The sequence below is a fragment of the Notothenia rossii genome, assembly GCF_949606895.1.
Source record: "Notothenia rossii genome assembly, chromosome: 6".
Lineage (NCBI taxonomy): Eukaryota > Metazoa > Chordata > Actinopteri > Perciformes > Nototheniidae > Notothenia > Notothenia rossii.
The window spans coordinates 9,601,863-9,629,132 of record NC_136909.1 but is presented as its reverse complement, the minus strand read 5'-3'; the positions used below and the strand labels follow the sequence as shown (position 1 = coordinate 9,629,132).

Here is a 27,270-nt window from a genome sequence, read left to right as displayed (position 1 = left end):
ATTATTCCATCCAGACACACACACTCCTCTGCGCCCCCACCCCCCCTTATCTGCCCTGTCCGCCTTACACCAGCCCCTCTTTCTTTCCTTCCTTTCTTTCCTTGTCTTTCTCTGTTTATCTCTCACTCCCCTCATTGTACTGTAGTTGGTCAGGGCAAAGGAATTCCTCGAGTAGGTGGGGGTGGTAGATCAGAGCATGTCGGAGAGGTGGTGGGGTGTGTTTATTGTTGTAAAAGATGTATTTATCCACTTTCTCTGGAAGCCTTTCATTATAGATTATAGCTTTGTGAATCTCATAAGATCAGGATAACTCGATGACACATAGAAAAGGCATCCTGAAGTCTTTATTATTTGACGCAGTAGAAAGGGATTTATTTTAGATTAGATATAAATGTCATTCAATGCAAGATAATATATGAATATCTGTGTGAGTGTATGACAGCAAACATGCATGTCTAGTTTGTGTAAGTACCACCATCGTATTGACCAGCTCAATCAAACCAATATGCAGCACAACAGTTTTCCGTACTATTTTCTGTATGACCATCAGGGTGTGTTGACCGCACTTGTTCAGTGATTTGCTTCCTCCTCAGTCCTGCCATCTGCCACTTTAGTTGTTGAATGCCTGAAAGCGGGTCTCCCACACCTACTGTACCGAAAATGTGTGTGTTGTGCGTGTCCTTGTTCAGGAGTGATAGACTAGAGCGGTGAGAAAAGGAGTGCTTCTGAAAAGGATGGTTCGGAGTTGGCCAGCTTGCCAAAACGTGGGAGAAACAAAAGAAAAAGAGGACTGTGGCAATTTTAGACATGCACACAAAACACAAAAAGGAGCATGAGCGAACAAAAGCCTGCTACTTAAAATGTATTCTCTGGTCAGTGAATCGTAAATTCCCGCTTCTTCTCCAATGAAAACACCGCCCCGTTCTGGTTTGCCTCTCGGTTTTGGGAACTCTTTTGAAATACAATTAGCATTTCATCCAGGCCCAACCAGTTACATGCAATGAAGTAATTCCCTTTCTAATTTGGCCCCTTTGGTCTGCTAGGCTGTGGAGGGCACAACCTTGTTTAATCCCCTGAAAGTGCTTTTCTGTGTGCCTCCATCACTGTGTGTCATACAGGCTAATCAGTCAGCCAACGCTCCAACTGGAACTCTCCAAATTGTTCACGCACTGGTTGCTACTCAATTGGAACTACTTTCCTCTTTCTGTATTTCTTCTATAGCCCCGCTGAAGAAGAAAAAAAGTCTTGTTTTTAGTTAGGGATGCAAGATGCCATTGGCTCAACTTAAGAGCAGCCGACCACGGCCGTGTGGACAATGCCTCGGAGGAACTCTCCCTCTCTCTGTTTCCTTTTCACAGCAAAATGCACACTTGATTGGCAGCCTCTTGCCCCTGAAGGAGAAATGCCTGGTTGAAAAGTATCGTCTGACAATAGCTGCAGGGCTGACCTCATGCATATTTGTTCTTTAGAGAGGTATTCATTCAAGTGTTTTCTAGACCCCCGTACGCGGAATGGCATAATTTGGCTGCAATTCACCCCCACTGCCATCTTCTTTCTCCCCTTCTTGTCGGACTAATGGTAGGTTTTCTGTTTTGGTCCTCAAAATAAATAGAATTCTGTTTCGGGGGATTGCTCTCCAAAATAAGCGAGTAACACAGAGTTTTTGTCAGATTTAATGATGTATGTTTTAGCCCTACTCGCTTATTAAGTTTCTTAATTTCTTCCCCCCAACTTCTCTGTATGGCGAGAACATTCACTGATCTAAAAATACCAGAGGGAGAAACTACACGTGAAGTGCAATTATGGGCTCATGAGTTGACCGGGTATGGCAGCCGCGGCCTCGTCGGGCTGAGAACGGACGGTGGGTGGTTTGTGTGGCCCGACACACACTGTGCAGCTCAAACAGAAAACAATCAAATGAACAGAGCAGAGACATATTTTCTAATACAGCAGTCTTTCTATGAAACTAGAAACATATAGGTTGTATGCATTAAAGGTCCCCTATTATACTGTTTTTCATCAATATATTATAGGTCTCAGATATATACAGAACATGTCTCTGATTGGCTGAAACACCAAACAGATCATTGCAGCATAATCCCCTCTGTTTCAGCCCTGTTTCAAAAGTGCTGATTCTCTGTCTGTTACTTTAGATGAAAATAAGGAGCCCCTCCCCACGCCCCTCTGAGAGAGATTTGGTTAGAAAGAACACAATGGTGCTCTAGGGCAGGGGTTCCCAACCTTTTTTCCCAAGAGCCACCCCAAGGGGGGGGGGGGGCACAACAGCGGTAATTAAAGTTTCAAAGTCTCAAAAATGCTACAACTACTGTCAGAAACTGCATGAATGTGAAGTATTTTGTTAAAGGAGGATGAAAGCGTAATTAAGGAGCACTATTGGAGTGACTTTGATGGTTATTGGACTCAGGATTAATTCATTTGGATTCCCGCTGTATGAAGAAATTAAAGGACGGCGGAAGTGGAAACAATTCACAAAGGGATTGAACTGTTTGAAACACATGCTCAAAGTAAGCCGGATTTTGCCGATGTGTTTATGTGGATTCAAAAGTCGTAAATAATCTACAAAATGGAGGAGACCGATCTGATCGGAGCAACTGTGACAAATAATCCAACTGAAACCGGCATGGACAATGACTATGTTTTAAAAATGCGCTTATCCAGAAAAGCCTGGTTTGGACACTTTACGGGCAGAAGAAACATTTCTATTAAAGAAAGAATTATACATTTCTGTCTTTTTATGCCTTTATTAGCTACTAACTTGAATTTTTATTAAAATTAATTAATCAATTAAAATATATATTTTATTGTAATGTAGAGACAAGGCTTTTAGCGACAATCATGTATTGCATTACAATTATATGTAAAAAAAAAAAGAAAGTAAAAAAGAAGTCTAAATGTGATATTTGGCCTCAAATCATCTGAGGCCTGGCGCACCCCCAAGGGGCGAATGGTTACGAAGCCAAAAAATCGTTATGACATCATAAAGTGGCCAAAATCTGATCAGCTCATTTTCAGGCAGGTTTTTATATAAATGGATCAGGACAAAAAGAGAGATCATTTTTTTTCCTGAGCCCTTTCAGAATCTCTTTACACAGAGGGGACACATGTTTATGTAGAGAAGACATGAAGAAGAGGATTTTGCGTAATACAGTAGGTGACCTTTAAATGGTACTGCTCCATTGTTATTTGGTTTTAATTTGATTTGTGTCTAAGGTATTAAATAAACCTCTTTTCTTGCAAAGATAAACCCTGCTTCCCCCTGCCTATATTAGGAATTTTTAATATTAAGTGTGCCCTCTGGATACTAATAACCCAGGCTTCCGACCACAAGGCACTTCCATTTTCCCAGTTTTAATATCCCCAAAGATTTGGCTCAGCAGTCATCCCATACATTATACATAAGATTGATATACGGTGGCATATCATCAACACTTTCTGTGTGTTTTCTACCACACCATCTGGTTCTGTGTTGCTGTTTACTTTTCTGTTTCTCTCTCAGTATCCGTCATACTGCTTGGTTTTTTAGTGTGAATTTGTCCTGAGGAAACACGCAAGCGTTCCAGGAACACTGTTATATTAGTTGATGTTAATGACAGAGCAGTTGCTTTTTGTGGCCAGACTGACTCCAGATCACCGACCAGAGCTGTAAGATTGATGAATGAGATCCCACTGCAGGCCTCCCAGTATCAGACAACTGGAGATCACTTGGTGTGTGTGTGTGTGTGTGTGTGTGTGTGTGTGTGTGTGTGTGTGTGTGTGGGTGTGTGGGTGTGTGGTGTGTGTGTGTGTGTGTGTGTGTGTGTGTGTGTGTGTGTGTGTGTGTGTGTGTGTGTGTGTGTGTGTGTGTGTGTGTGTGTGTGTGTGTGTGTGTGTGTGTGTGTGTCACTGACTGCCAGATATAACCACAAGCCTTTCACCAAGGGCGTCTCAGTACCAGGGAAGCCTCAAGCAAGGGGTGCCTCATGGGAAAGCCCTTGATTAAAACTCTCCAGACCGTTATCCCACACGCCCGCTACCAGAAAGGAAGTAAGAGTATTGCTTTCCTCTTTTAAAGCTTCCATATGGAGTATTCTCAGTGAAAGTCATTCCCTATGATTATAGAGGCTGGTACTTTACCTTGGGATTCTCTCAGAGAAAACATGATGGAAATTGAAGCCATATTTTTAACTTACAGACAGAAATTAACTGTGAAACATGGCCGTCTGTGACAGCATAATCATGTGTTCTTTCAGTATGTCAACATCCGGATTACTATTTCGGCACATGCTATACAGTGAATCCTGCATTGTCATGCTTAATACCGTCCTTTGACTGTTAAGTCTTAGACTTTCAGTGAATAATTCATGCTAAAGATTGCGACACAGAGGCCACTGTCAGAAGAAACCCAAGAGGCACCAGCCCTGACCCCAGGAGCAGCCCTGCAACCAGACACCGCCTCAGCACCTCCGACAGGGATATCACATAGATCAGGGAGTGTGTGTGTGAGTGTGTGTGAGTGACTGCAAGGGATCCGATGTAATGTTTTTGTTGTTTTAAACCAGGCTACTAACACCTTTAAAAAGGGCTGACTGGTGATGAGGTCAAACCACTGCTGAAGAGCACTGATGTTATCACCGGTGACTGGTCAGGGTGCTTATCATGTTTGAGCCTGTTGGGATATCTCTCTGTGGATGAGCTATCCATCACAGAGATACAGGAGGAGTTAGTTGTCAAGAAGAAGTTAAGTTAAGATAAGATTACCCTTTAGTAAAGGGGCTGTATTATGCCCATGTTCAGGTTCATATCAGTATGTAGTGTCTCTACTGTGACATGTCTCCATGCTGTAATGTTCAAAAAGCTCTTTATTTTTCTCATACTCCCTGTGCTGCTGCACCTCTTTTCACCCTCTGTCTGAAACCAGAGCCCAGTCTGCTCTGATTGGTTAGCTGGCCGGCTCTGTTGCGATTGGTCAACTGCCTAGAGATGTCCCCCCTGCCCCAGCCAATAGAAGTGCGAGTGTTACATAATGATGTCATTATGTTACGGAAGTAAACAAAGGAGTCCAGGAAGCGTTTCAGGCCGGGGGGGGGGGGAGTGTGTGGGAGAGAAACTCCTTCTTGAGAGAACGTTGGGATTTTAGCCTTTGCAGACCATTGACATGCACACAAATCTATATAACACACTACAGGGAAGGTAATAATCATAATAATCATAATAAGGCCACTTTATTCCCCATCATTCAGGTTTAGCCGAAATAGGGATAAGAAACAATGTCTACACAGGATAGGACAGGTAAGAGTACATACACAGGGTTAATAGGATTACGAAACAACAAAAGAAAGTAACAATATAATTAAAAATAGAATAAGGTAAAACTGTTCAGATACACTAAAGATGTGGATTATTAAGGGAGACAGAGGAGTGAGTGATTACAAGCAGATACTGAAGGGATACTCTACATGAAGTACATGTGTGTTAGTGCGTGCATGTGCGTATGTGTGTTTTGCTGCCAACGCATAGTTCCCTTTTGCTTTGATCTGAGTTTAGCCGGTGAAACGAGTGGACTTAGTGGCACTTCTGTTGTAACACAATACCAGGCGCTAATAAACTTTCCTGGCAAACACAAAGCCTCCCTATGCCAAAGGACCAACATCTGACATGACTTGGCATATTGAAAAGAAGAAAGGAGCTTGATGGAAGTATTAACAAAAACTGTTATGTTGAAAGCAGGTTCAATGTCATTGTTTAATGATCTAATAATCAGGTTTTTGTAACCTATGGTTTGTTCATTACGATGCTGGATTGTTACAGGCTAAGGGGTTGATTTTCATTTGAGCTTGTTGACGTATTTTGACGTACATTTGATGACTCATTGTTGTGGATAAAGAGGCATAACATATTTAGCCTGTACTATAAATACATATTTTATTTGACACTATGCGAGTTCCAGGAAATAAAGTCATGTAACATAAAAGAAAAGTCAGCTGTCTGAGGTTAGAGTCACAGACTATGTCAATAAAAGCTGTTTTAAATGTTGAGAATGTGAAGTCTCTTCAGTTGTGGTGCTGTCTGTGGTTTGTTGGAGCGCCTGGTCCCTGAGTCCTGGCCCAAGCCATCATTTTCTGTTCCTTTGGCCTTGCGATATTTTTGATGGACATTTCAGAGCTCTCCAGTGTCCTGGCCTGTCACCCAGCTGTCTCTCCGAGCATTGAGATCCTACATTTTAGTTGCTAACTGTGAGTTCGCCAATGCTTCCTCGTATGCAAACTTGTGTGAATATTTGTATGCATGCAACTGTGCCGCTGTGCACCTCTCTCCATGGACTCTGACTCCCAGCCTTATCAATGTCAGAGGTCTGCGCCAGGCGCTCCATGATGCCTTTTGCTGTGACAGAGAGACCATTGGTCCCCTAACCCCCGGGGTCAGGGCTGGCACAACGCATGATGCCCGCACAAAAACTGCCCTGCTGCTTGTAGGAACGACCTGTGCCATCCACACAGCATCTGCTTTGTGTTACTCTCTTTGGAAGAGTGCGGCATCGTGGTCAGTGGATGCTAAAGGGACCACCCCTCTATTTTTAAGGAGGGGGTTTAGGATGTTAGAGGGTTGGATGCTCGCAACCATATCATCCATCTCAAAGATTGTGGTCCACATGATGTTAGGCAATGCTTTGGGAGTTTGGAAGTGAGGTTTTGAGGCAGATTTACTGAAGAAATAGAGAAGCCCAACTTTTTGTTCTGAAAAAGAAGCCAAATAGGACAAAGAGACTGAGATTCTATGAAAAACAAATATATATCCAGATAATGAATAGCCTTGAAGAGACTTGCAAGTCAAGGTCAAGCTGATGAAGGCACCAGTGAAAAGAAAGGGAAGAGACAGCAGTACACTATATTCCTTCTGCTGTTGAAAGAAATGAAACCGACATTATGGTGATTTTAAGCGGCAGCAGGACATAAAAGCTGGAGAAGGCTAAGACTTCCCTAAACTGTTGGTCCCTTTAATATTTTGCACACTAATGTTCCCTAAACGTCTCAAAATATCAGCCTCTAGTATAAGTTTTGATATTTAGTCACCAAATACAAATATTAATCAGGTTACTCATAAGAAGTGCAAAGGATTTATGAATGATGTCAGGATTAGCAGAGGGAGGCTCAAAGAACCAGCTGTAGCAGTATTTGGTGTGCGGCGGTAACCTAACGTTATTCAAAACATACAGCTCTGGTTCAGAAACAGTAACTTGTCTCATAAGCTGAATATTTACTGTCAGTTATTGCAAACTCAACATATGCTACTGGTGAAGTTCTGTCACGCCCCGTTTGCTACAGCTAGCAGGATGCATGTCTGTAGTAACGGTCATTTGTATAACGTTGGCACTTGAATCTCGTTTTTCTGTAGCCTAGTAAGTTATTAGTGTTTATTGTGTCAACATTCATAAGCACCTACTTATATCCAACGACCCCTCCCCCTTTAGCTCCTTTGCTGTGCGTTATTGTTGGCCAGGTAGGTGCCTAGGAATGCTGTGATAAACATAATCACATCTTCTGTGGTGTGGGTTTCAATATTAAACTTCCCTTTCCGCACCTTCCACGGCTTTACAATTCGTAAAACTCAGCTGTGCATGATATGGTCAATGAGTTATTGTATAAGGCCACATTTAAAAAATAAAAAAAAAAGATTTCGAAAATAATAAATTCATAATTACGAGATTAAAGCTTTATATATACAATCTATGGATTAAAGTTTCATAAGTGACTTGAGAAGGAGACAAGAGCAGCGTCCTACAATAAAATGAGGAACGTGGAGCATCTTGTGAAGCAGTACTTTAGTTTAGGTTTCTCAAATAACCAAATACTTAATATTTTGGCACATCAGCATCAGATTATCATAAGTATTAGAACTTTGAAAGGGTTGTGCAAGAAACTGTGTCTATTATTTCGAAGAAAGAACCAAACGGACTTGGAGGAGATTGTCTCCTTTCTGCAGGAGGAAATGGCTGGTTCTGGCCGACTACAAGGCCATCGTTGATTACATCTACGAGCTGTTCAAAGGGGATTTGTTGTTTCACAAGAAACGATGAGACTTGTAATCAAGGCTTTGTATCCAGAAGGAGTCGAACCATAGCCTTGTAGTGGAATCGGAATGAGCTCCACATTGAAATCAGGACAGCAGAAAGCCTACACACCTTCCGGCGCAGACTGAAAACTCATCTCTTTCGACTCCACTTCGATCGATAGAATTACTAACAAAGAACTTATACTGTATACTAACAAAGGACTGGCTTATCTAAAGCCAGTTGAGTAACACTTGAAATGTTTTGGCTCTATGAAACCTGATGTGCTTATATGGGTTAGAAATAGCACTTGAAATGTTTTGCCTTGATTGTCCAATATGTCTCAATTAAGCAGGCATGTGGATATACACTAGCAGGTGTGCGCATGCTGTAAAGTTTCACACCCTCGGGTAACCCATGTCCCAGTAGAGTGTGTTCTAGACTAGTGTAGGCTCTAAGTGTGTGAGGCAGCTCCAGGGAGAGGGGTAATAGCTTTCCCCGCAAGCTCTTGGCCAGTGGTGCAAGAAGTTCCCAACCCCAGGAGAGAGAGCAGGACGAATAACAGGATTTATTCTCTTTGTCCAGCGACACGCTCACCTCTTCCCCCTTTAGCCTCACCCTCTGTCCCCCACTGTCCAGCCTCCCCACCAGCTCTAAATCCTTTTTTGATGGATTTCCCAGGAAGCTCTCCATTGCTGGCCTGTGTGCTACACATTCACACAGACACACACTTGACACCACCTCTACACAAACTCTCAAACACACTTTTACCCGATTGATTCTGACTGTAACTGTCAACTTACAACTTCTAATGCTGACAGAGTGTCTTGTGGATGATGGATTGATGGATGGTTGCTATTTAAACACCCGCCACTACTGAGAATAACTCAGATTGATTTAACAGCTATGGAACATATGAAAAATGGTTTCTTTTCAATGTCCAACTTTCCCCAAACGATTTCTGCTTTCGAAAAAAGACCCAAACAGCATGACTTCACCCACCGTAGCTGCTGATGCTCTTTTAAACCTTGTAATTAAGAGCAATTTAGACCTTAAGTGTTCATACTGTTGGCAAAAGTGTGTGGTGTGAGTTATGAATGGGATGGGTAAGAGGACGCATGGAGGGGAAAGACAGGACATAGTGGTCGAATGTGGCTATAAGCTGGCTCCACCCCTCTGTCATGCTGTGTTGTTTTGTTGTGTTAACCATGACAACTGTCTTAGTGGCTCCATCCAGCTTTAGGATTATTCTGGATGAGGGAAAGCAGGGGACAGATGAGGGGAGGAGGGCAGAGCGATGTAGGAGAGATGCGAGGATGATTGGAGGAAGCATGAGATCAGAAACGATAATTAGAGAGAGGAGAGTGTTTCAGTGAGGCTGATGCTGAAATACTGAAACTACCTTCAGTGATTATATTTATACTGGCTTTCAATGCATGTGGTCAGAAGAGAATACATTCGACAACAACTGCTTTAACAGTTATGGCCACATGAGGACAACAGCTGTTGAAATGATGGAATAATGTTATGAATCATTCAGACCACAATGACCAGCTAAAGTCAGGCCATGTGAACATCTGGCCACTCAATACTGCCCGTAGATCACATTCATTTGAATTCAAACTGACTTTATATTTCTAAATGTCAGTGTTTTCTAGTGTTTTCATACATTTCTGACATCATTTCTGCAGTATTGGAACACATATCTTAATCTGGAGTATATTTATGTATGACACTAGGCGCTGAATGATTACAATTCTAACTTTTTTTTGCCTTTCGAGTTCATCAACTTCTCAAATTAGCCCCATATTGGCCTTTGAGTCATTTCAATATGCATAATGTCTATTTGTCCTTCACTATCAGAAATGTAAATCCTTCATGAGTCACACAGCTGGGAAATGTACAATGCAAAAACAAAGAGAACAGTGCAGACAAATGGCACAATCAAGATTAGTAGACTAACATATTAAATGAAGAGGGAAGCACATGTTAACAGATTCAAATTGAAATAAAACCAGATCTATGGTGAACAAAAGATGCTCATGGTTCCCCTCTTTCTGCAGGAATGCTCCCTGTCCTCCTGCTTGCTGGTTGGATTCTGGCGCTGTCCGTCCCTGGCACAGCGTCTGAGTCGGCCACGCTGCGGTTTCTGGGCCAGACTGACTTTGTTGTCAACGAGAGCGAGGAAGCTGTGGTCCGACTGGTCGTGGAGAGAGTGGGAGACCCGGTCAATGTGACTGCTTTGGTTCTGGTAGGACATCCATGCACTCACGTGAAACAAAACTCATCAACCGTTCAAGTCATCTATCTTGTCTCGTTTTAAGCACCTTGCTGTGTTGCGGAGCCTCCACCTTTATATGTCTAGCGAAGATCAGAATGAATGACCTTTTTCCCTATGGCACACAGCGGCCAGTAAGTGTTTTGAAATCACTGTTGGCTTAGGCTTTACAACCTCCACATGAGGTGTCAGCTGCTCACAGCTGGTGTCCAGTAAGGAGAGTTCACGGGCTGTGAATTGTGGTTGGGGGGTTTCCTTACTTCTTGATACCTTTACCAGATTTGCCACATGGATTATTACACCTGAGCTGCCATGGTAGTTGATATAAGAGTGTAATATCCGGCTTCCCTCCCGGAAGTCTAATGGGGATAGACAGAAGGGCAACTGAGGATCAAATTGAAACTTATTGAAACTTATTGAAACGTACTTATCTGCGGTTGGGAAGAGATGAAACAGTCAAAAACCTCAAGCCCAAAGCATGCTATTAAAGGAAAAAGTCATGTACCTGCTGCATCTTAAATTCACACCAACTTTGAATCTACTGTGCCACATTCTTTCCATCTGTTATGTGCCTTTCCTGTCTTCATTTACCACTGTCAAATGGATGCAAAAAGTACACAAAAGAAGCAGGCATCTTTGTTCATTTCAGTAGTGATTAATCTGTTTGAGTGTTTTCTTGTTTCCCCAGCTTGAGGGAGAGGACACAGGGGATTTTGAATCCATTAATGCTGCAGCCTTCCTGCTGTCCACTGAGTCCAGTAAGACCATCTTCATTGCTGTGAAAGATGACAACCTGCCAGAAGCAGATGAGACCTTTACCTTCAACCTTAGATTACAGGTAATTACCTATTGTTTGTTCGCAATGTCTTTGAATTGGATTTGGTTTTCTTTCATGGTTTTTGGATTGACTCACTTTCCTCCTCATTCCCTTCTCTCTGCAACACCACGTTTCCTTCCCACAAAGTGCTTTAATTCTGCCCCTGCCTGACCGTCTTTAACCCTCATCCCATCTCCTAAGCAATAGAGAGTCGGGGCCAAGACCACAGTAAGCCTGGGAGGGTCTGAGCTCCAGGGTCTTTGATGTGTGTGCCCTACGGGGCTTCTCCAGGGTTGGTCTGGGTGGGGCTAAATGTTGTGTGCACCTCTGAGGTTCCCCACTAAAAGATACCTTTGTGAGCAGAAACTAACTTTGACAGCCACAGCCCCACCGCACAGAAGATTAAAGTGATTCCCTTATTCACCGTCCCCATTCACTTCAATGGGCATGTCCGTTCCGAGGATTTCATTTCTGTATGTCGTGTGTTCACCATTGCAATTGACACTGTATTGTTGATGAAAGCTCAGTCTGTTACAATGAATCAATGGATTTACAACCCCATTTATATTGTCATGCATTTTGAGACTGCTGATAACACAAACCTCTTTCATTTTGTCCAGTTACTGTTGTAAAAAAGATTTAAAACAAGAACATTACAGTCTTACATTTAGGGTTAGCATTAGCATGTGTGTTGGCATAAGGGTTATGGTATACAGATTTAGACCTTTGAAAGTGAACTTGTTTTTTAATGGGTAAACATTGTAAATGATTGTCAATTGAATCACCATCCAAGCCCAGGATGCCTCACACCTAGAGACTGTCTCCATGGTTTCACGCAGCCTTTAGCTGTCAGGTGTGATTGATGAGCTGGGAGCTGGTCCTGCTGTCTGCCTGTCTCATCCCTCACTAAAAGACCAAAGACAAAGGTCGATTTGAATCAGCGGTTTAAGTCTACAAAACGAACAACAACAACTCTGAACAGCTGTCAGCAAGAGTGACTTTCTTCAAAACATTTTCAATTTGACGCTGCATTTTTGTGACATCTGGTTAAAATCCAGTCGCGCGATCCCGTATTTAGCGTGCTACCAAAGTGAAAGACCAGATGAGGCCCACTTAGCCCTTCTGTTTACACTACAGCGGAAACAAAGCTTTTGCCAAATGCTACCCTATCAGTTTACTGAAGGCCTGTCTGGAGGATGGATGTGCACTACAAGGGGTGTCATACATCAAGTGCAAGTGAGAAATAAAGGGTTCATTTATCATTTCTGACAGTGAAACCTGCTATATTCGTTTTAATTCAAATATGAATACTAACTTTGCTACCGAGTAAGACAGACCAATAACTGTTATATACGATATACAATACAATCAGTTCAGGTCTAAAATCTGTTCACATCAAAACATCAACAAGGACCCTTTAATGTACATTTGATTCATTGGGATTAAACTCTGCATTTACTTTCAAGAGTTCCTTTAAATTGTGGAACCCTTTGTTTCCGGTTGGGGTCAGAGAACACGTTGTTGGCCAGCCTCAATATGTTATTATACGATACGATACAATATTACTTTATTTGTCAGATCAAGTCTGAAATTTGACTTGCGTCACAGCAGCTCCATGTCCAACACCAACAGACAAGTATCCAGACACAATACATGAAACACAAACAACAAACATTTAACGTAACAGCACAATCAGTGAGACAAAAGCTGCTCAAAGAGCCTTCAGCGTGCATTTGGTCTGATTTAGCTCTGTGTTTACTGTGAGGATTGACTGATACACAAAGGATGCTTCAGTCTGACCTTATTGAATGTTGGGACCATGTATCTCCGATCAGATGGTAGCAGTTCATATTCAGTGTTCAGAACATGGTTTGGGTCAGAGATGATGTTGTTGGACAGCCTCACTAGGTTGTTATGATAGGCTGAGTCATAGAGTCTCTGACAGGGTTGACCAACAATCTTTGAGCAGATTTTTAACAGGTGGAGCAGTTTTGATTTTAAAGCTGGTTTATGGTAGCTTGTTTCATAGAGTTTCTCAAAAGACCTACAATACTTGAGCAGATTCTGATTTGGGGACGCAGTTTTAACTTTGGACAAACACTTGGACTATTGTATGTAGGATTGCAATCACAGACGTAAAAACAAAACAAGAATTTCTCTACTCACCCCCAATATATACTAGATACTATAGTGTAGAATTGGTGTGGACCAGAGCAGGTGCAGCCCACCAGCGCTGTGGAGGAACATAGGGTAAAAACACACAGTGAGTCAGAACACATAAGATCAGTGGCTGGTTTATGATAAGTTACCTGTGAGTTACGATCCTGGCTTTTTAAATCTGTTTGAATCACTCCTTATTTGAATGTGATTTTTTAATGGGTTAGGGTTCGGTAAGTGTGTGAGCAGCTTCCTGGCTCGGTCAGTGTCTTGGCTTTGTGGCAGCATGTGGATTCAGTGTCTGTGAGTTGACCGCTACAGCAACTCAGCTGCTAAGGAAAGCTCTGTTACAGCTGGGGAAAGCCCTGTTTGAATAGAGGGATAAACGCAAGAGGCCTAAGCACTTTCTTTTTATTCGTTGTCTCCTTTGTCTGCTTTCACCTCAGAATGCCAATCACTTGCATACAGTTGTTCTGCTTAGAGCCTTTAATTGGACTTGGAAAATAAAGTGTATGTGTATCACACTTAGTCAAACATCTCATTGCAGCACATATACTAATTATCCTAGGCACGTATGTTAGTTTGTTGCAAAGGGAGCATGTGTCCCCTCTGTGTAAAGAGACTCTGAAAGTTTCAGGAACAAAGATTCTGTCTCTTTTGGTCCTGATCCATTTATATAAAAACCTGTCTGAAAATGAGCTGATCAGATTTTGGCCACTTTATGATGTCATAACGATGTTTTGGCTTGTGTAACCATTAGCCAATCACCAACCAAGGTAACCCCCCCCCCCCCCCCACCTTATCACCTGAATCTCCTCCTAGAGCAGTGGTTCCCAACCTTTTTTCCCAAGAGCCCCCCCAAATGACTCCTGTTGGAAGTTTCGCCCCCCCCCCCCCCCCCCACACACACACACACAATGTGGGGGGCACAACAGCGGTAATTAAAGTTTAAAAGTCTCAAAAATGCTACAACTACTCCCACAAACTGGATGAATGTGAAGTATTTTGTTAAAGGAGGATGAAAGCGTAATGAAGGAGCACTATTGGAGTGACTTTGATGGTTATTGGACTCAGGATTCATTAATTTGGATTCCCGCTGTATGAAGAAATTAAAGGACGGCGGAAGTGGAAACAATTCACAAAGGTATCAAACAGTTTAAAACACATGCTCAAAGTAAGCCGGATTTTGCCGATGTGTTTATGTGGATTCAAAAGTCGTCAATAATCTACAAAATGGAGGAGCCGATCTGATCGGAGCAACTGTGACAAATAATCCAACTGAAACCGGCATGGACGATGACTATGTTTTAAAAATGCGCTTATCCAGACAAGCCCGGTTTGGACACTTTACGGGCAGAAGAAACATTTCTATTAAAGAAAGAATTATACATTTCTGTCTTTTTATGCCTTTATTAGCTACTAACTTGAATTGTTATTCAAATTAATTAATCAATTATTTGTTATATTTTATTGTTATGTAGAGACAAGGCTTTTAGTGAAAATCATGTATTGCTTTACAATTATATGTAAAAAAAAAAAAAAAAGTGTAAATGTGATATTTGGCCAAATCATCTGAGGCCTGGCGCCCCCCTGCGATCTTTGGCACCCCCCCCCCCCCCCCATTGTGTTATTTTTAACCAAATCTCTCTCGGAGGGGCGTGGGGAATGGTTCCTTATTTTCATCTAAAGTAGCAGACAGAGAATCAGCTCTTTTGAAACAGGGCTGAAACAGAGGGGATTTTGGGTAATGCTGCAATGATCTGTTCGGTATTTGGAGCCAAACACTTCAGAGACATGTTCTGAATATATCTGAGAAAAATAAAAAAGTATAACAGGGGACCTTTAAAGTTTTGGTTAATGTCTCTTTCACTTCAGCTCCAATGAAAGGACAGTTTAGTCATGCGATGCTTGTTAAAATGTTGCTCAATGACAGAAATCTTGGGAAGTTGCACCAAATAACAAGGCTGTGGTTTTTCTTTTTAATGGTCTTCAGATAAATGGAAACTCTCTTTGCACGTTCTTGGTTCTTTTTCTCAAGTTAAAATCTCACATGGTGTCTCCCTGAAGTCGCTGTGTGATTTTAAGCCTGGTGAAGTTTCTCAGGTCTTAGTGCCGAGTCACAGAGCACCGGCCCTGAAGAGGCGTCCCGCTGTGAGCTAACCTGACAAATCAAGCAGGCTGAGAGCAGCACTTCCTGTCTTTGTCCCCTCTCACCGGGGACCCTCAGTGGGAGCACAGAAATTAAGTAAAGACAACGGATAATGCTGGCGTTCTGGTTTTTCACATGACCCCAAGTGTCAGTGGGAGGTTAAGATGCATTCAGGTACATACTGTAAGGCTTGGTTCCATCTAACCATTTCAATTCTTGCCTTTTCCAGAGCTCCTCTAATGGTGTGACTGTGGGAACTCCAAACAAGGCAACCATCACCATCCTGTCCAACGACAACGCCTTTGGAATAATCGCCTTCAACTCAGTAAGAAACCATCATCCAAACACATCTTGTGTTCATTTGTTTCTTCACTTTTGTCTCATCTTTTAAAGTGAATCACTTATTTCTAACTATAATTAATCCTACATCAATTCATCATAGCTCATTAATTGGTATAATAATGCACATTTGTTGCATAATTATTTGAGTATGGGAGGCCTCTTAAATAATAATAATACTGATGATGATAACAATCATATAAATAACAATGAAATATTAAATATATGATATTGTTATAAAATAAATATGTTGATTTTTAATAATTTCATTTAATTGATATAATGTTTTTCTGACACCTCTAAAAAAAAACATTTCTTACAAGCATACACAAACTTTTATCTATGAACAAATGATAACCTTTTTTCTGTATTTTAAAATATGAATCCTTCTCCAGTCATTTTGTGCCACACTGTATCAGATTTTGTTTGCCACATTAACCTGCAATTTCACCATAACCATGCACTTTTATTTGTGGGTAATTACCATCTTAGTAAGTAGTAGTAAGTAAAGGGTTGTGGGTGGAGTTATTTGGAACCACTGCTGCATTATGGGGTTTATTCATGCTTGTGGTTGTGGGAGAATTGACCCTCTCGTGGTTGTGGATCCTGGGGGTAATTAAACCCACAGAACTCCCTGGATTCACTTATCAGGGGAAGTTTTTAGCGTTTCCATGGCAGCGTGGTATAACAGTTTGCCCTGCCACCCCCAGATGGTCTCGGATGCTGGATAATGATTTGGCTTTGCTCAGAATCAATAAAGGCCTCCTGGCATCGGGACGAGTGTTTATGTTAGAGCACTAAAGTAATTCCTTTATGCTGTTTATTCTCTTCTTGTTTTGTTTTCCTCTTGAATTTCTTTGGTTTTGGAAAATACAACTTGTATTGTGTTTAAAAAGAAAAGGGGATTTAACTTTCACATTTATAGACCACGATAAAGACTTAAAACACTAGTGAGATTGAATGTTTTATTTACTCTCTGTTGCCATGGGATATATATTTATTTGTTGTTTTGTATGCTGCATATACAGCTTTGATCACGCTCCTTTGTCTCTTTTAATTAATAATTTTAAAGTAGAAAATGTGTATCTTAAGTACTGCTGCCAAGGTTCTACATACAATATCACATTAAATATCTAATACATTTATAAATGTGACCATATAAACATTATGTGTTCACTATCATGTGGAATGAGAAGTATTTATAGTTATATGTAGAAGGAACAAAAGTAAAAACACTGAACACAAAACATAAACACTGTTAGAACAACTCAAAATAAAACAAGTCAAATAAAATAAAATATTCTCTTATAAAGGATTGTGTGTGTTGCTTTGTTTCATAATTTAATGTATTTTTATAGTGAATACAAAACTGTTAATTAAATATGACTTATTGGTTTTGTCTGTTTCTCTGTCCCCCCCCCCCCCCCCCCCCCCCCCCCCCCCTCTTCATCTCAGACTGAGGAGGTTGTAGTCGATGAACCAAGAGGAAGGAGCCATTATGTGCCTTTCACCCTGATCAGAGAAAAAGGAACATTTGGGACTGTGACCGTCAACTATGAGGTGAGAGGGCCGTGCACTGACTGTACATAAACATAGACTTGTGATTATTGCACATGACCATTTATTAGAAAATGACAGGTTAATCAAACACACAAAACATTACATTTAAATGTCCATGTAAAACCTTATTGTGGGTCTCACATAGTACATTGAAATGCTGACGTGGTAACATCACACTTGCTGTTCAGATCTCTGAAGGTCCAAACCCCGCCATTGAGGACCTCAGTCCAGACAGGGGGAACATCACCATTCCTGTGGGACAGGCTGTGGTGCACTTCAGCATCCTCATCAAGGATGACCAGGTACTGAACGAGCTCTAAACTAAACCATATACTGTATGATTATATTTAAGAGAGATTTTGATTGGACGTATTTTGAACATGTATTGTTGCATTTACAAAATATCATTATCTACATTACCCTGATGGATGTTAAATTGTCAAAGTCTGATAGGATCAAGCAGATTTTACTTATTCAATTCAATTCAATTCAAATGTATTAATATAGCCCAATATCACAAAACACATTTGTCTCAGAGGGCTTCACAAATCAACAAACATGAATGATTATGTAAAAACAACAAACATATCTGAGAATATAGTAAAATGACTAGATAAATGTGAAAATACCAATGAATGGGTACAAAACACAAAGACACAAATACACTTAGAATACAATAATTACAATTCCATAAAATGAAGCGTCCACGAGGATGTTTAAAAGGGAGTTTAAAACCAGTCCTACCTGTACGCTGTACTAAAGAGGACAATTCAGAGTTAAACATACAATGTTCAATTGTACGTGAATGCTTTTCTTTTTTGTATCGGCCAGATCCCAGAGGATGATGAAGTGTTTTCAGTCAGGCTGACAGGCGTGGCAGATGGAGCTCTCCTCAGGCCCAACGCCAGCAGCGTCCAGCTGAGGATCCGGCGTAACGACAGCCCGCTGAGATTCTCCCACTCTGTCATGGCAGTGCAAGAGTCCGCTGGAGTCATCGCCCTCAATGTGACCCGCGGGCGGCTGACTGAGGACGGACCGTTCATTGGCTCCGATGACACCGAGGTTCCTTTCTCTCAATATGTGTATTCCTTTACCTAGATTGAACTCAAAAAGTATACAATGAGGCTGCAGAATTTGGAAGAACATGTCTAATTGCAATGATTTTTATTTTCATAATTACAGTTTCCCATATGTTGCCTTGCTGTGATAAGTATTGCAATACTCCATTTTGTTTTTTTATGCAGCATTAGTATACAATTTACCATATGTATATCATCTCTATTTAGGTCTTAATGTGTGGATATATATTAATGTGTCTTTGATTGTGTATATACAGGTATATACATATTTGCATACATATTTTTATGTATTTTGTTTTGTATTTGGGATTGTGGGAAACGGTATGTTGATCTCTCTGTCTGTACACACAAACTGAAAGATTGACAATCAAGTTGACTTTGACTTTGACTTTGGACTATTCTGTCTTCAGGTCTCTGTGGATTACATGGTGGTGAGCGGTGGAGGACAGGGCAGCGCGTCACCAGATGTGGATTTCCTCGACCTGCAGCCCGTCAGAACGGTGACATTCCCCCCGTTTGTCTACACTGCCAGCCTGCTGTTCAAAATCACTGATGACGCCGTGCCAGAAATCGCAGAGTCCTTCCATCTGGTGCTGCTGGAAGAAAGCATCAGAGGAGACGCTGTGCTGGTTCCACCCAATGCTGTGCTAGTGACCATCGAGCCCAATGACAAGCCTAACGGTGTCCTGTCAATCAGCAGCAGTGCAGCCATTCAGCCAATCACCATCAATGAAGACCTGACACAGAGGTGGATACCTTACAAATGAAATGTGTCTTACTCTGACGACATTTGTGTTGTATCATATTGAAACAACATCCAATATTTTTACATCTTTAACCATCTTCTATCATTCCCTCTAGATTTGAAGGGATCATTATTGTTAGAAATGGAGGCAGCTATGGGGCCGTCTCTGCAAACTGGTCCATCTCTAGAAACTCCAGCGACCCCTCCCCAGTTTCAGATGATTTGACGCCTGCAGCGGGGACGGTGAGATTCGCTGCCGGCCAGGTGACGGCTGTGATTCCTCTCGACATTGTGGGGGATGGTCTGCCTGAAGAAGCAGAGGCTTTCCTCCTCAAGCTGCTGCGCAACACTACGACAGGAAATGTGGAAGTCGACGAACCAATGGAGGTCAGTGTTGAGGAGATCTTTGATATGCCAATTCCTCTGTCTCTTCAATGAAGACAGTGAGTCACCAGTGCTTTTATTTGAGAGACAGGGCTGAAAGGGGGAGACAGGTGGGACGACCTGTGTCGGATTCAAACTCAATGTTCAACAGAACAATGTAAGAAAAGAACAAACCAAGATAGTTTTTATCAAAAATATTGCCCTTTGTGTCCTCCTTTTTCAAGAAACAGCTTATGCTCGTATGTACTCTGTATACTATATTCTACTGTATAGAAATAAGTGTATTAATGCGTAACCCTGAACCAGTAATCCGATTTTTCTAATGTGACTTTAATGGAGAAAAGTTACCTTTTTTTGTATCCTGATAAACGAATCCCGTTACATGAATTTAGTTTATTTATTGTGTTACTATAATTTGTTTGAGAGACATAATGCTGCACTTGTTCCCGAACAAATCCTCCATATGTTGTGCATGTGTGAATGCTTATGTGTGACCTACTGTAAGTACAGTGGCAAACTTGGCACATACTTCAAAAGTCAAACTCTTATAGTGTGTCACTTTGCTCTGTGGGTGTTCCCTTAATGTGGCTGAATCAAAACAAAGCAGAAACAGCAGGCCCTCTGTGTGTCTGTGTGTGTGTGTGTGTGTGTGTGTGTGTGTGTGTGTGTGTGTGTGTGTGTGTGTGTGTGTGTGTGTGTGTGTGTGTGTGTGTCTGTGTATGTGTGTGTGTGTGTGTGTGTGTGTGTGTGTGTGTGTGTGTGTGTGTGTGTGTGTGTGTGTGTGTGTGTGTGTGTGTGTGTGTGTGTGTGTGTGTGTGTGTGTGTTTGTGTGTGTGTGTGTGTGTGTGTGTGTGTGTGTGTGTTGTGTGTTCTTTTTTAGAAAGCGTGGGCAAAAGTGGCGACAGGTTTTTTATAGCTTCCATCTTTGTCCAAGCCTCTTGGCCATGTGTTAAAGCAGTGGGCAGATCTAAGCCGTGTTTATATTGAAGGCAGGGGATGAGACGTGCACAAACTCTGCATCAGTCACGTGCAAACACACACCAGATCACCACCTCACGTGGTGAAGTTGTGGGGTCTGTTTACCACCTGTGCACAAAGAGTTGACTCAACAGAAAATACCTTGAGGATTTTAACAGAGGGACAAGTTAATCAGTGTTAATTGAAATGAACTCGAAGATATTTAACCGACATTACACTGAGCTGTAAATCGGCTATCGTGAGCCCGCCAGGCAAAGCATCAGCCAAGTGTAGGTTGCATGGAAATGAATGAGCCTGAGTTTAAATGCTCATAAAAGCTACTCTATCCATCTTAGCAGAGTTAATTAAAGAGGATGCTTCTCTAAAGTTAGCTCAGGGCTCTTTATTTTTACTACGTTAAGTCTCACTTATTTTCTTTCCTTTCTCTGTTCCTCACCTCTACTTTCTTCTTTTGCTGATACAGTCTTGGTTACACAACAACAGGATGCACAACAAAATCATCCAGAGTAATTATTGGTAAATGTGGGCTTCATGGCAATTATCCCCTGACACCCTAAATATATATCACCTTCCTCCTCACTGCAGTGCATCTACTGTCAGAAAACTTTTGAAGTGAAGCTATTTTTTGCTCAATTTAAACATGAACTTCTAGCTTCAATCCTGGCATGCATTTGATGGAGATGTTGTTGGGTGGAAATGTCAGACAAACAAGAGGGACAATTTGAGGCAGTAGCTCAGTCATTAGGAACTTGGTTCAAGTCATAATCCGACCAAATAAATACGGTGTGTGGACTCGTAGCTAGAGAAGTGCAGAGTCACCTCCTGGGCACTGCCGAGGTGCCCTTGAGCAAGCCACAGAAACTCCAGCTTTGCATACCTGTATTCCGATGCATGTGTGTATTTGTACTGTTCTGTGTAAATTCAAAACAGGGGGAAACAAGTAGGGGATCAATAAAGGTTAATCTTTTTCTTCAACTTCAATACGTGGCAAGGTTAAGGTCAAGAGACTGACAATGTGTTTTTATTCCTTCTCTCAGTTTGAATGTAACGTATGAAATGCCTATTTCTTTTTTCTTTTGCCAATTTTTTGTTTTCCTTTCTACTCTTTGTTCTGATTTTCCTCCGCTCTGCCCAAAAGATGGTGTTCTACATCCAGGACAGTGACGATGTCTACGGGCTCTTTCGGTTCGACCCGGCCAAAGAGCAAAGCATCCAGAGCCAACCTGACGGCCGCTTCCTGTCGCTTCACTTCCTGCGTGACGGTGGTACACTGGGTAATGTGTCTTTGACCCTCACCGCCCTCTACATACCTGCAGGCCCGATAGACCCAGCACTAACCCGGGACCGGGTTCTGAATGTTAGCCAAACTGTTAACGTCCTGTTTTCACTCGAACGGATGATGCGCGTCATACTGCCGATCAGGAACGATGCCTTTCTGCAGAATGGTGCTCATTTCCTCATACAGGTATTGGCTTCTATATCTTTCTTTTCTCTTTTAATGACATCATTTATTATTGTCAACCAGGCAAAGATGTGCCCTTTATGTTTGTTTTTCCACTTAATGGCTAAATCAGTGCCATCCAAGCTTTAAGTGCCTCATTTGCATGTGTGAATGGTTTGACACTGGCACTTAAATCTGGCATGTTGCTATGGGATTTTCCCGACTGTCCAAAGCAACAACACCACCTAGCTCCTCAAACAAGCAACAAAAAAAGAACAAGAAAAGCCTCCTTCACATTCTGAACCATAATAACATCACAAACTGTCAGTCAAACCCTTTTACACACACCTACGTGAATGTAACAAAGACGACGTATTTAAAAGCGATAGGACATAAATGACCTTGGTTAAGAAGTAGCTACATTTTGATTTATTACAGGGACATGCTACCGATGTGAGCCTTTCAATAATTGAGTTTCTTCATCTGTTTCTCCTAGTTGAATACTGTGGAGCTGGTTGATATCAGACCTATGATTCACTCAAACAGCCCGAGGTTTGGGGGACCTCTAAACCGGACGTTGACTGTCACCCCTGACATCGCTAACGGGGAAATCGGCTTTACAAGTAACACCACAGTGGTGGTCTATGAACCAGAGGACCGCAATACCAGCACAGTAAGATATGACCCTCTATCAGTTGACACGGCTCTTATGACTTTCCATAAACCTAACCCTAAAACTGCATATTACTAATTTGTAAGATGATTTGAATTAACTTTACGGTGTTACATTTGGTTCATAGTATAGTTTAATTGTTGGGGATCTACATCAGTATCATTTGGTCAAAACCTTTCCCGTAATATCTTTGGTGACCATGTCTTCGGTTCTGCAGGTAAGCCTTCCCCTGCGTCGTGACGGGACAGACGGTCAGGCTGAAGTCTTCTGGAGTCTTCAGCCAATCGGAGACAACCGTGCGGATATAACTGTGAAGGACCTGGAGCCTCTGAGCGGCTCTGTGGTCTTCCTCTCCGGGCAGAGCGATGCCTCCATCAACTTCACCATCATGGCCGACAACATCCCAGAAGTCAACGAGACCTTACTGCTCACTCTGGACAGGTAGGGATATACAACTCCAGGAAAAGTTGTCGTGGAAAGTGGAGCAGGGTAGGAGGCATTAACTTACAACAGAAAATTGCTTTAATTTTAAGAAAACCAGGCAAAACAGAAGAGAAATGTTCCGATGTACGACAAACAAAGAAATAGAAGGATACGACAAAACAATTAAACAGGATTTAAATGGCCCTTTCATGCTTTCTGGGGTTCCAGTAGTGTATATCTATATATATCCAGTAGTGTATATCCAGTAGTGTATATCCAGTAGTGTATATCCAGTAGTGTATATCTATATATATTCCAGTAGTGTATATCCAGTAGTGTATATCCAGTAGTGTCATATATATCGTTGTTTATATAAAAAAATACCTTTTTGAACATTAAAGCATGGAAGCGAATAAGTCCAAGACAGACAATAAATCAAACAGGAAAACACAGGAAGTACAGACAGAAGACATTTGAAATAAAACAAGAAACTTAAAAATGGATCAAGACCAAAGTCATCTTTAAGCACAATAATAATTGTTTATTTTGTTCATTATTATGAAAGCATATTAGACCCTCCTGCTTTATAATATTAATTATAATACAATAATGTTTGGCAGCTGGTATCATTTAAGTTGTAGAGCCAACTGTATGGGAAAGATGCGTGGGTGCTATCTCATCCCATCTCTGCGTTGGTTTTCTGGAGATATGTGTGTGTTTGTGGTTTGGGGGGGGGGGTTCATCTGTTGCTCTGATGAGAACGGCAGCTCTCTCTCCCTCCCACTCCTCCCCCGCAGGGTGGAGACTGCACGCTTTATAGTGTACTTCGGGTAAGTAGAGAGTGGAATGAACCTGGGCCTTTTGTGTGGCGTGAATCAAGACTTTGTTTTTCAGAGAAGGGCCCACTTCAGGATTTCTGGGCCCTTTGGTTGACGTGGGGATGAGGGGCTCTGGGTTTAGGGTGGTGGTGGGGGGAGGGGGGGGTAGTGATGGTGTGAAAAAAGGGAACCCAAAAGAGAGTGGTTGTTGGGAGTAAATAGAGAATCTTCTTTATGTGTTCCGCTCTAATTTAACCAGGCCTGATTGTGCAGCGCTTTAAAGATGTTGTTTGTATGCATGCAGCGCCTTGGCTGTGAGCGTTTGTTTGGAGTGCTGCATTCTGTCATGTCTTTGTCTCTAATTTACCCGTTATGTGATGCTTACTTGGCTTCAATTTTCTCAACATACACACACACATGCACACACCCCCATCGAGCAATAAAGAGGCAGGCCCGGCGGAGATTGACATTGTTATTAAAAGTGGTTTAAACAGCAGGACCTCTACATATGGGGCCAATAATGAATAAGCATCACACAATGTAAAGAATGCATAACACTGATTGAAGTGAAAGAGCTTAGTTTAACCTCATTTCATAAATATTGATGTTTCAGAAGCTCAAAACACAACAAAAAAAACCAGTCCAAAAAAGTTATTGTACCGACTTCAGAGACATCATTCACCATTGTCTGTGGCGAAACACTAGAAATCAACTTCTGCACCTTTTCTGGGATGTTTGACCTTCACTCTAACACAGTAACAGTTAAACATTGTTATTGTGCTATTTTGGAAACATAGTGTTGATAGGAACGTTCCCAATGGTTCTCTAGTTGAGTTTTCTAGCTGTGTGAACAAACGACACACACTACACACCTTGTGTCAAAGATAAGAGTTTTCTTTCTGTCTTTTCTAACACTATTATGATTTCATGCTGTTTATGCGTGTGTGTGTGTGTGTGTGTGTGTGTGTGTGTGTGTGTGTGTGTGTGTGTGTGTGTGTGTGTGTGTGTGTGTGTGTGTGTGTGTGTGTGTGTGTGTGTGTGTGTGTGTGTGTGTGTGTGTGTGTGTGTGTGTGTGTGTGTGTGTGTGTGTGTGTGTGTGTGTGTGTGTGTGTGTGTGTGTGTGTGTGTGTGTGTTATAGGAGTAATGTTGAGAATCAGATCCTGAAGGCTGGCTTCACAAGCAGAGAGATTGTCATCATGGAGAACGACGACCCGGGGGGGGTCTTTGAGTTCTCCTCACTGTCCAGAGGCCCGTGGTTTATTAATGTGAGTCTAAAATATGTAATCTATATTTTGTAATTTAAATATCTTTCTATATAAATGTAATATATCAAACTGTCCACACAGCTTTAGCTTGTAAAGCGTACTCATATTATTAATTATAAAAGTGTCAGTAACGGTCCATATTGATTCATTCTTATTAAGTCTACAGTGTCTTCATTATAATATCTTTATTTCTACCAGCTCTTAAATGTATTCTAGATTTATACTAATGTGTATGCGCAAAAATACTGTTCATGATCTATATACTTTAGTTTTTTTTTGCACCTCTGGTTAGATGCTAACTGCATTTTGCTGTCCCAGTACTCTACAATGACAATCAAGTTGAAACTATTCTAATCTAATAACAACAGCTTCTGTGAGGTGTATGTTACATCTAATCCATATCATATAATTGTGTCCCTTGTCTCTGTCTTCTGCTTACATCTGTAAACGTACCTAGGAGGGTGAGGCGGTGGAGCTGCACGTGGTCAGAGCCCAGGGCCAGCTGCTGAAACAGCTGGTGCGATACGCCGTCATGCCTTCAGACAACACAGAGTTCTACGGCGCCACGGGCATCCTGGAGTTCAAACCCGGAGAGAGAGAGGTGGTGGTGGCGCTGGTGGCGAGGCCTGACGGGGTGCCTGAGGTAGGGATATGGTCGATTCAATAATGACCTCTCACATTTATTTATTAACTTTTTTTTCTTACTAAACTCGGTCCTTCAAGTCTAAAAATAGTCTTATAGTGGATTAGTAGTCATAGTCTGCTGCTACAGTATGACCTGAATTCCCCTACATCTTAAACCTGTGCTTTCTCCATTAAACCTCATGCGTTTCTGTGTGTGTGTGTGTGTGTGTGTGTGTGTGTGTGTGTGTGTGTGTGTGTGTGTGTGTGTGTGTGTGTGTGTGTGTGTGTGTGTGTGTGTGTGTGTGTGTGTGTGTGTGTGTGTGTGTGTGTGTGTGTGTGTGTGTGTGTGTGTGTGTGTGTGTGTGTGTGTGTGTGTGTGTGCATACAGCTGGACGAGACTTTCTCTGTGGTGCTAAGTAGCCACAGCACTCCACCCAGTCGCCTAGGCAACCGGCGGGAGGTCAACATCACAGTGCGGAGGAATGACGACCCCTTTGGGGTGATTGAGTTCATCCAATCAGGACTAACGGTGGCCATCAATGAGAGCAAAGGGGACGAGACTCACCGAGGTACTTTAGAGTAGCAATCCTTCAGATAATAATGACAGTTTTTAGTGTCAAGCACTATCTCATTGACACTTAAAACTGACCTTATTGAAGTGACACACAGAACATTTTCTGCATGGGGGATGAGATAGACATGATCTAAGTTTATGTTTACAGCTAATTATGTTATTGTAATGGATCATTAAAGCAGAAAAATTGTTATTCAGTCAACTTGTACACCCCCACTGATTGGATGATGCAGTCCAATTATTGATCTGGTCCTGAGAATATTAAGAAGCAAAAACACTTCACTCAGCCTTTAGTGAGTGTATCCCCAATATTTGCAGAAAACCACATTATTATTGTGCTCTAACTTAAAATAAAAGCCTTGACAGGTGGTACGAAATCAAAATCAAAATGCATACAAAAGAGTTGTTTACTGTAAAAGTGTTTGGAAATATAAATACGTCTTTGTTTCTACTTATTCTCCTCCAGCGGTGTACCCTGTGGTGAGGAACAGGGGTCACTTTGGAGAGGTGTCGGTGTCCTGGGTCTTGGAGCCAGCTTGGTCCGGAGACGTGAGCCCGATCCAGGGAGACATCACCTTCATGGAGGGGGAGTTCCTCAAAAACCTCACTCTCTTCTCTGTTCCTGATGAGGTAAAATGATCACTAAATAAAAAAAGCATACAATCCAAATTGGAGTTAGATGCCCACAGTCATTTTCATACTTTGTTTATTCCAGATCCCAGAGGACATGGAGAATTTCACCATCACAGTGTTAAATGCTACAGGTGGTGCAAGACTGGGAAACATACTCACTGCCAGCTTACAGATTAATAAGAATGATGACCCCATTTACTTCTCTGGTAAGTGTTCTTTTATGGATACAGTTCATGAAGGTGATACTATTCTGATATATTATATCTACTCCTTTTTCATCTCCCT

General features: G+C 41.8%; 1 protein-coding gene across 2 annotated transcripts in view; it reads left to right on the top strand.

Moving 5' to 3' along the window:
- adgrv1 (adhesion G protein-coupled receptor V1) overlaps positions 1–27,270 on the top strand; it is a 156,241-nt gene that overhangs the window by 5,961 nt on the left and 123,010 nt on the right. For both annotated transcript variants that reach the window (XM_079686151.1, XM_079686150.1), the window contains 16 exons: positions 10,111–10,298; positions 11,014–11,163; positions 15,678–15,773; positions 17,243–17,347; positions 17,536–17,649; positions 18,179–18,409; positions 18,837–19,174; positions 19,288–19,558; positions 21,672–21,998; positions 22,471–22,647; positions 22,865–23,088; positions 25,028–25,154; positions 25,612–25,797; positions 26,167–26,347; positions 26,819–26,982; positions 27,068–27,191. In XM_079686151.1, coding sequence (XP_079542277.1) covers positions 10,113–10,298; positions 11,014–11,163; positions 15,678–15,773; positions 17,243–17,347; positions 17,536–17,649; positions 18,179–18,409; positions 18,837–19,174; positions 19,288–19,558; positions 21,672–21,998; positions 22,471–22,647; positions 22,865–23,088; positions 25,028–25,154; positions 25,612–25,797; positions 26,167–26,347; positions 26,819–26,982; positions 27,068–27,191 — 3,001 coding nt within the window. In that variant the 5' untranslated portion in view covers positions 10,111–10,112. The remainder of the gene's footprint in view (positions 1–10,110; positions 10,299–11,013; positions 11,164–15,677; positions 15,774–17,242; positions 17,348–17,535; positions 17,650–18,178; positions 18,410–18,836; positions 19,175–19,287; positions 19,559–21,671; positions 21,999–22,470; positions 22,648–22,864; positions 23,089–25,027; positions 25,155–25,611; positions 25,798–26,166; positions 26,348–26,818; positions 26,983–27,067; positions 27,192–27,270) is intronic.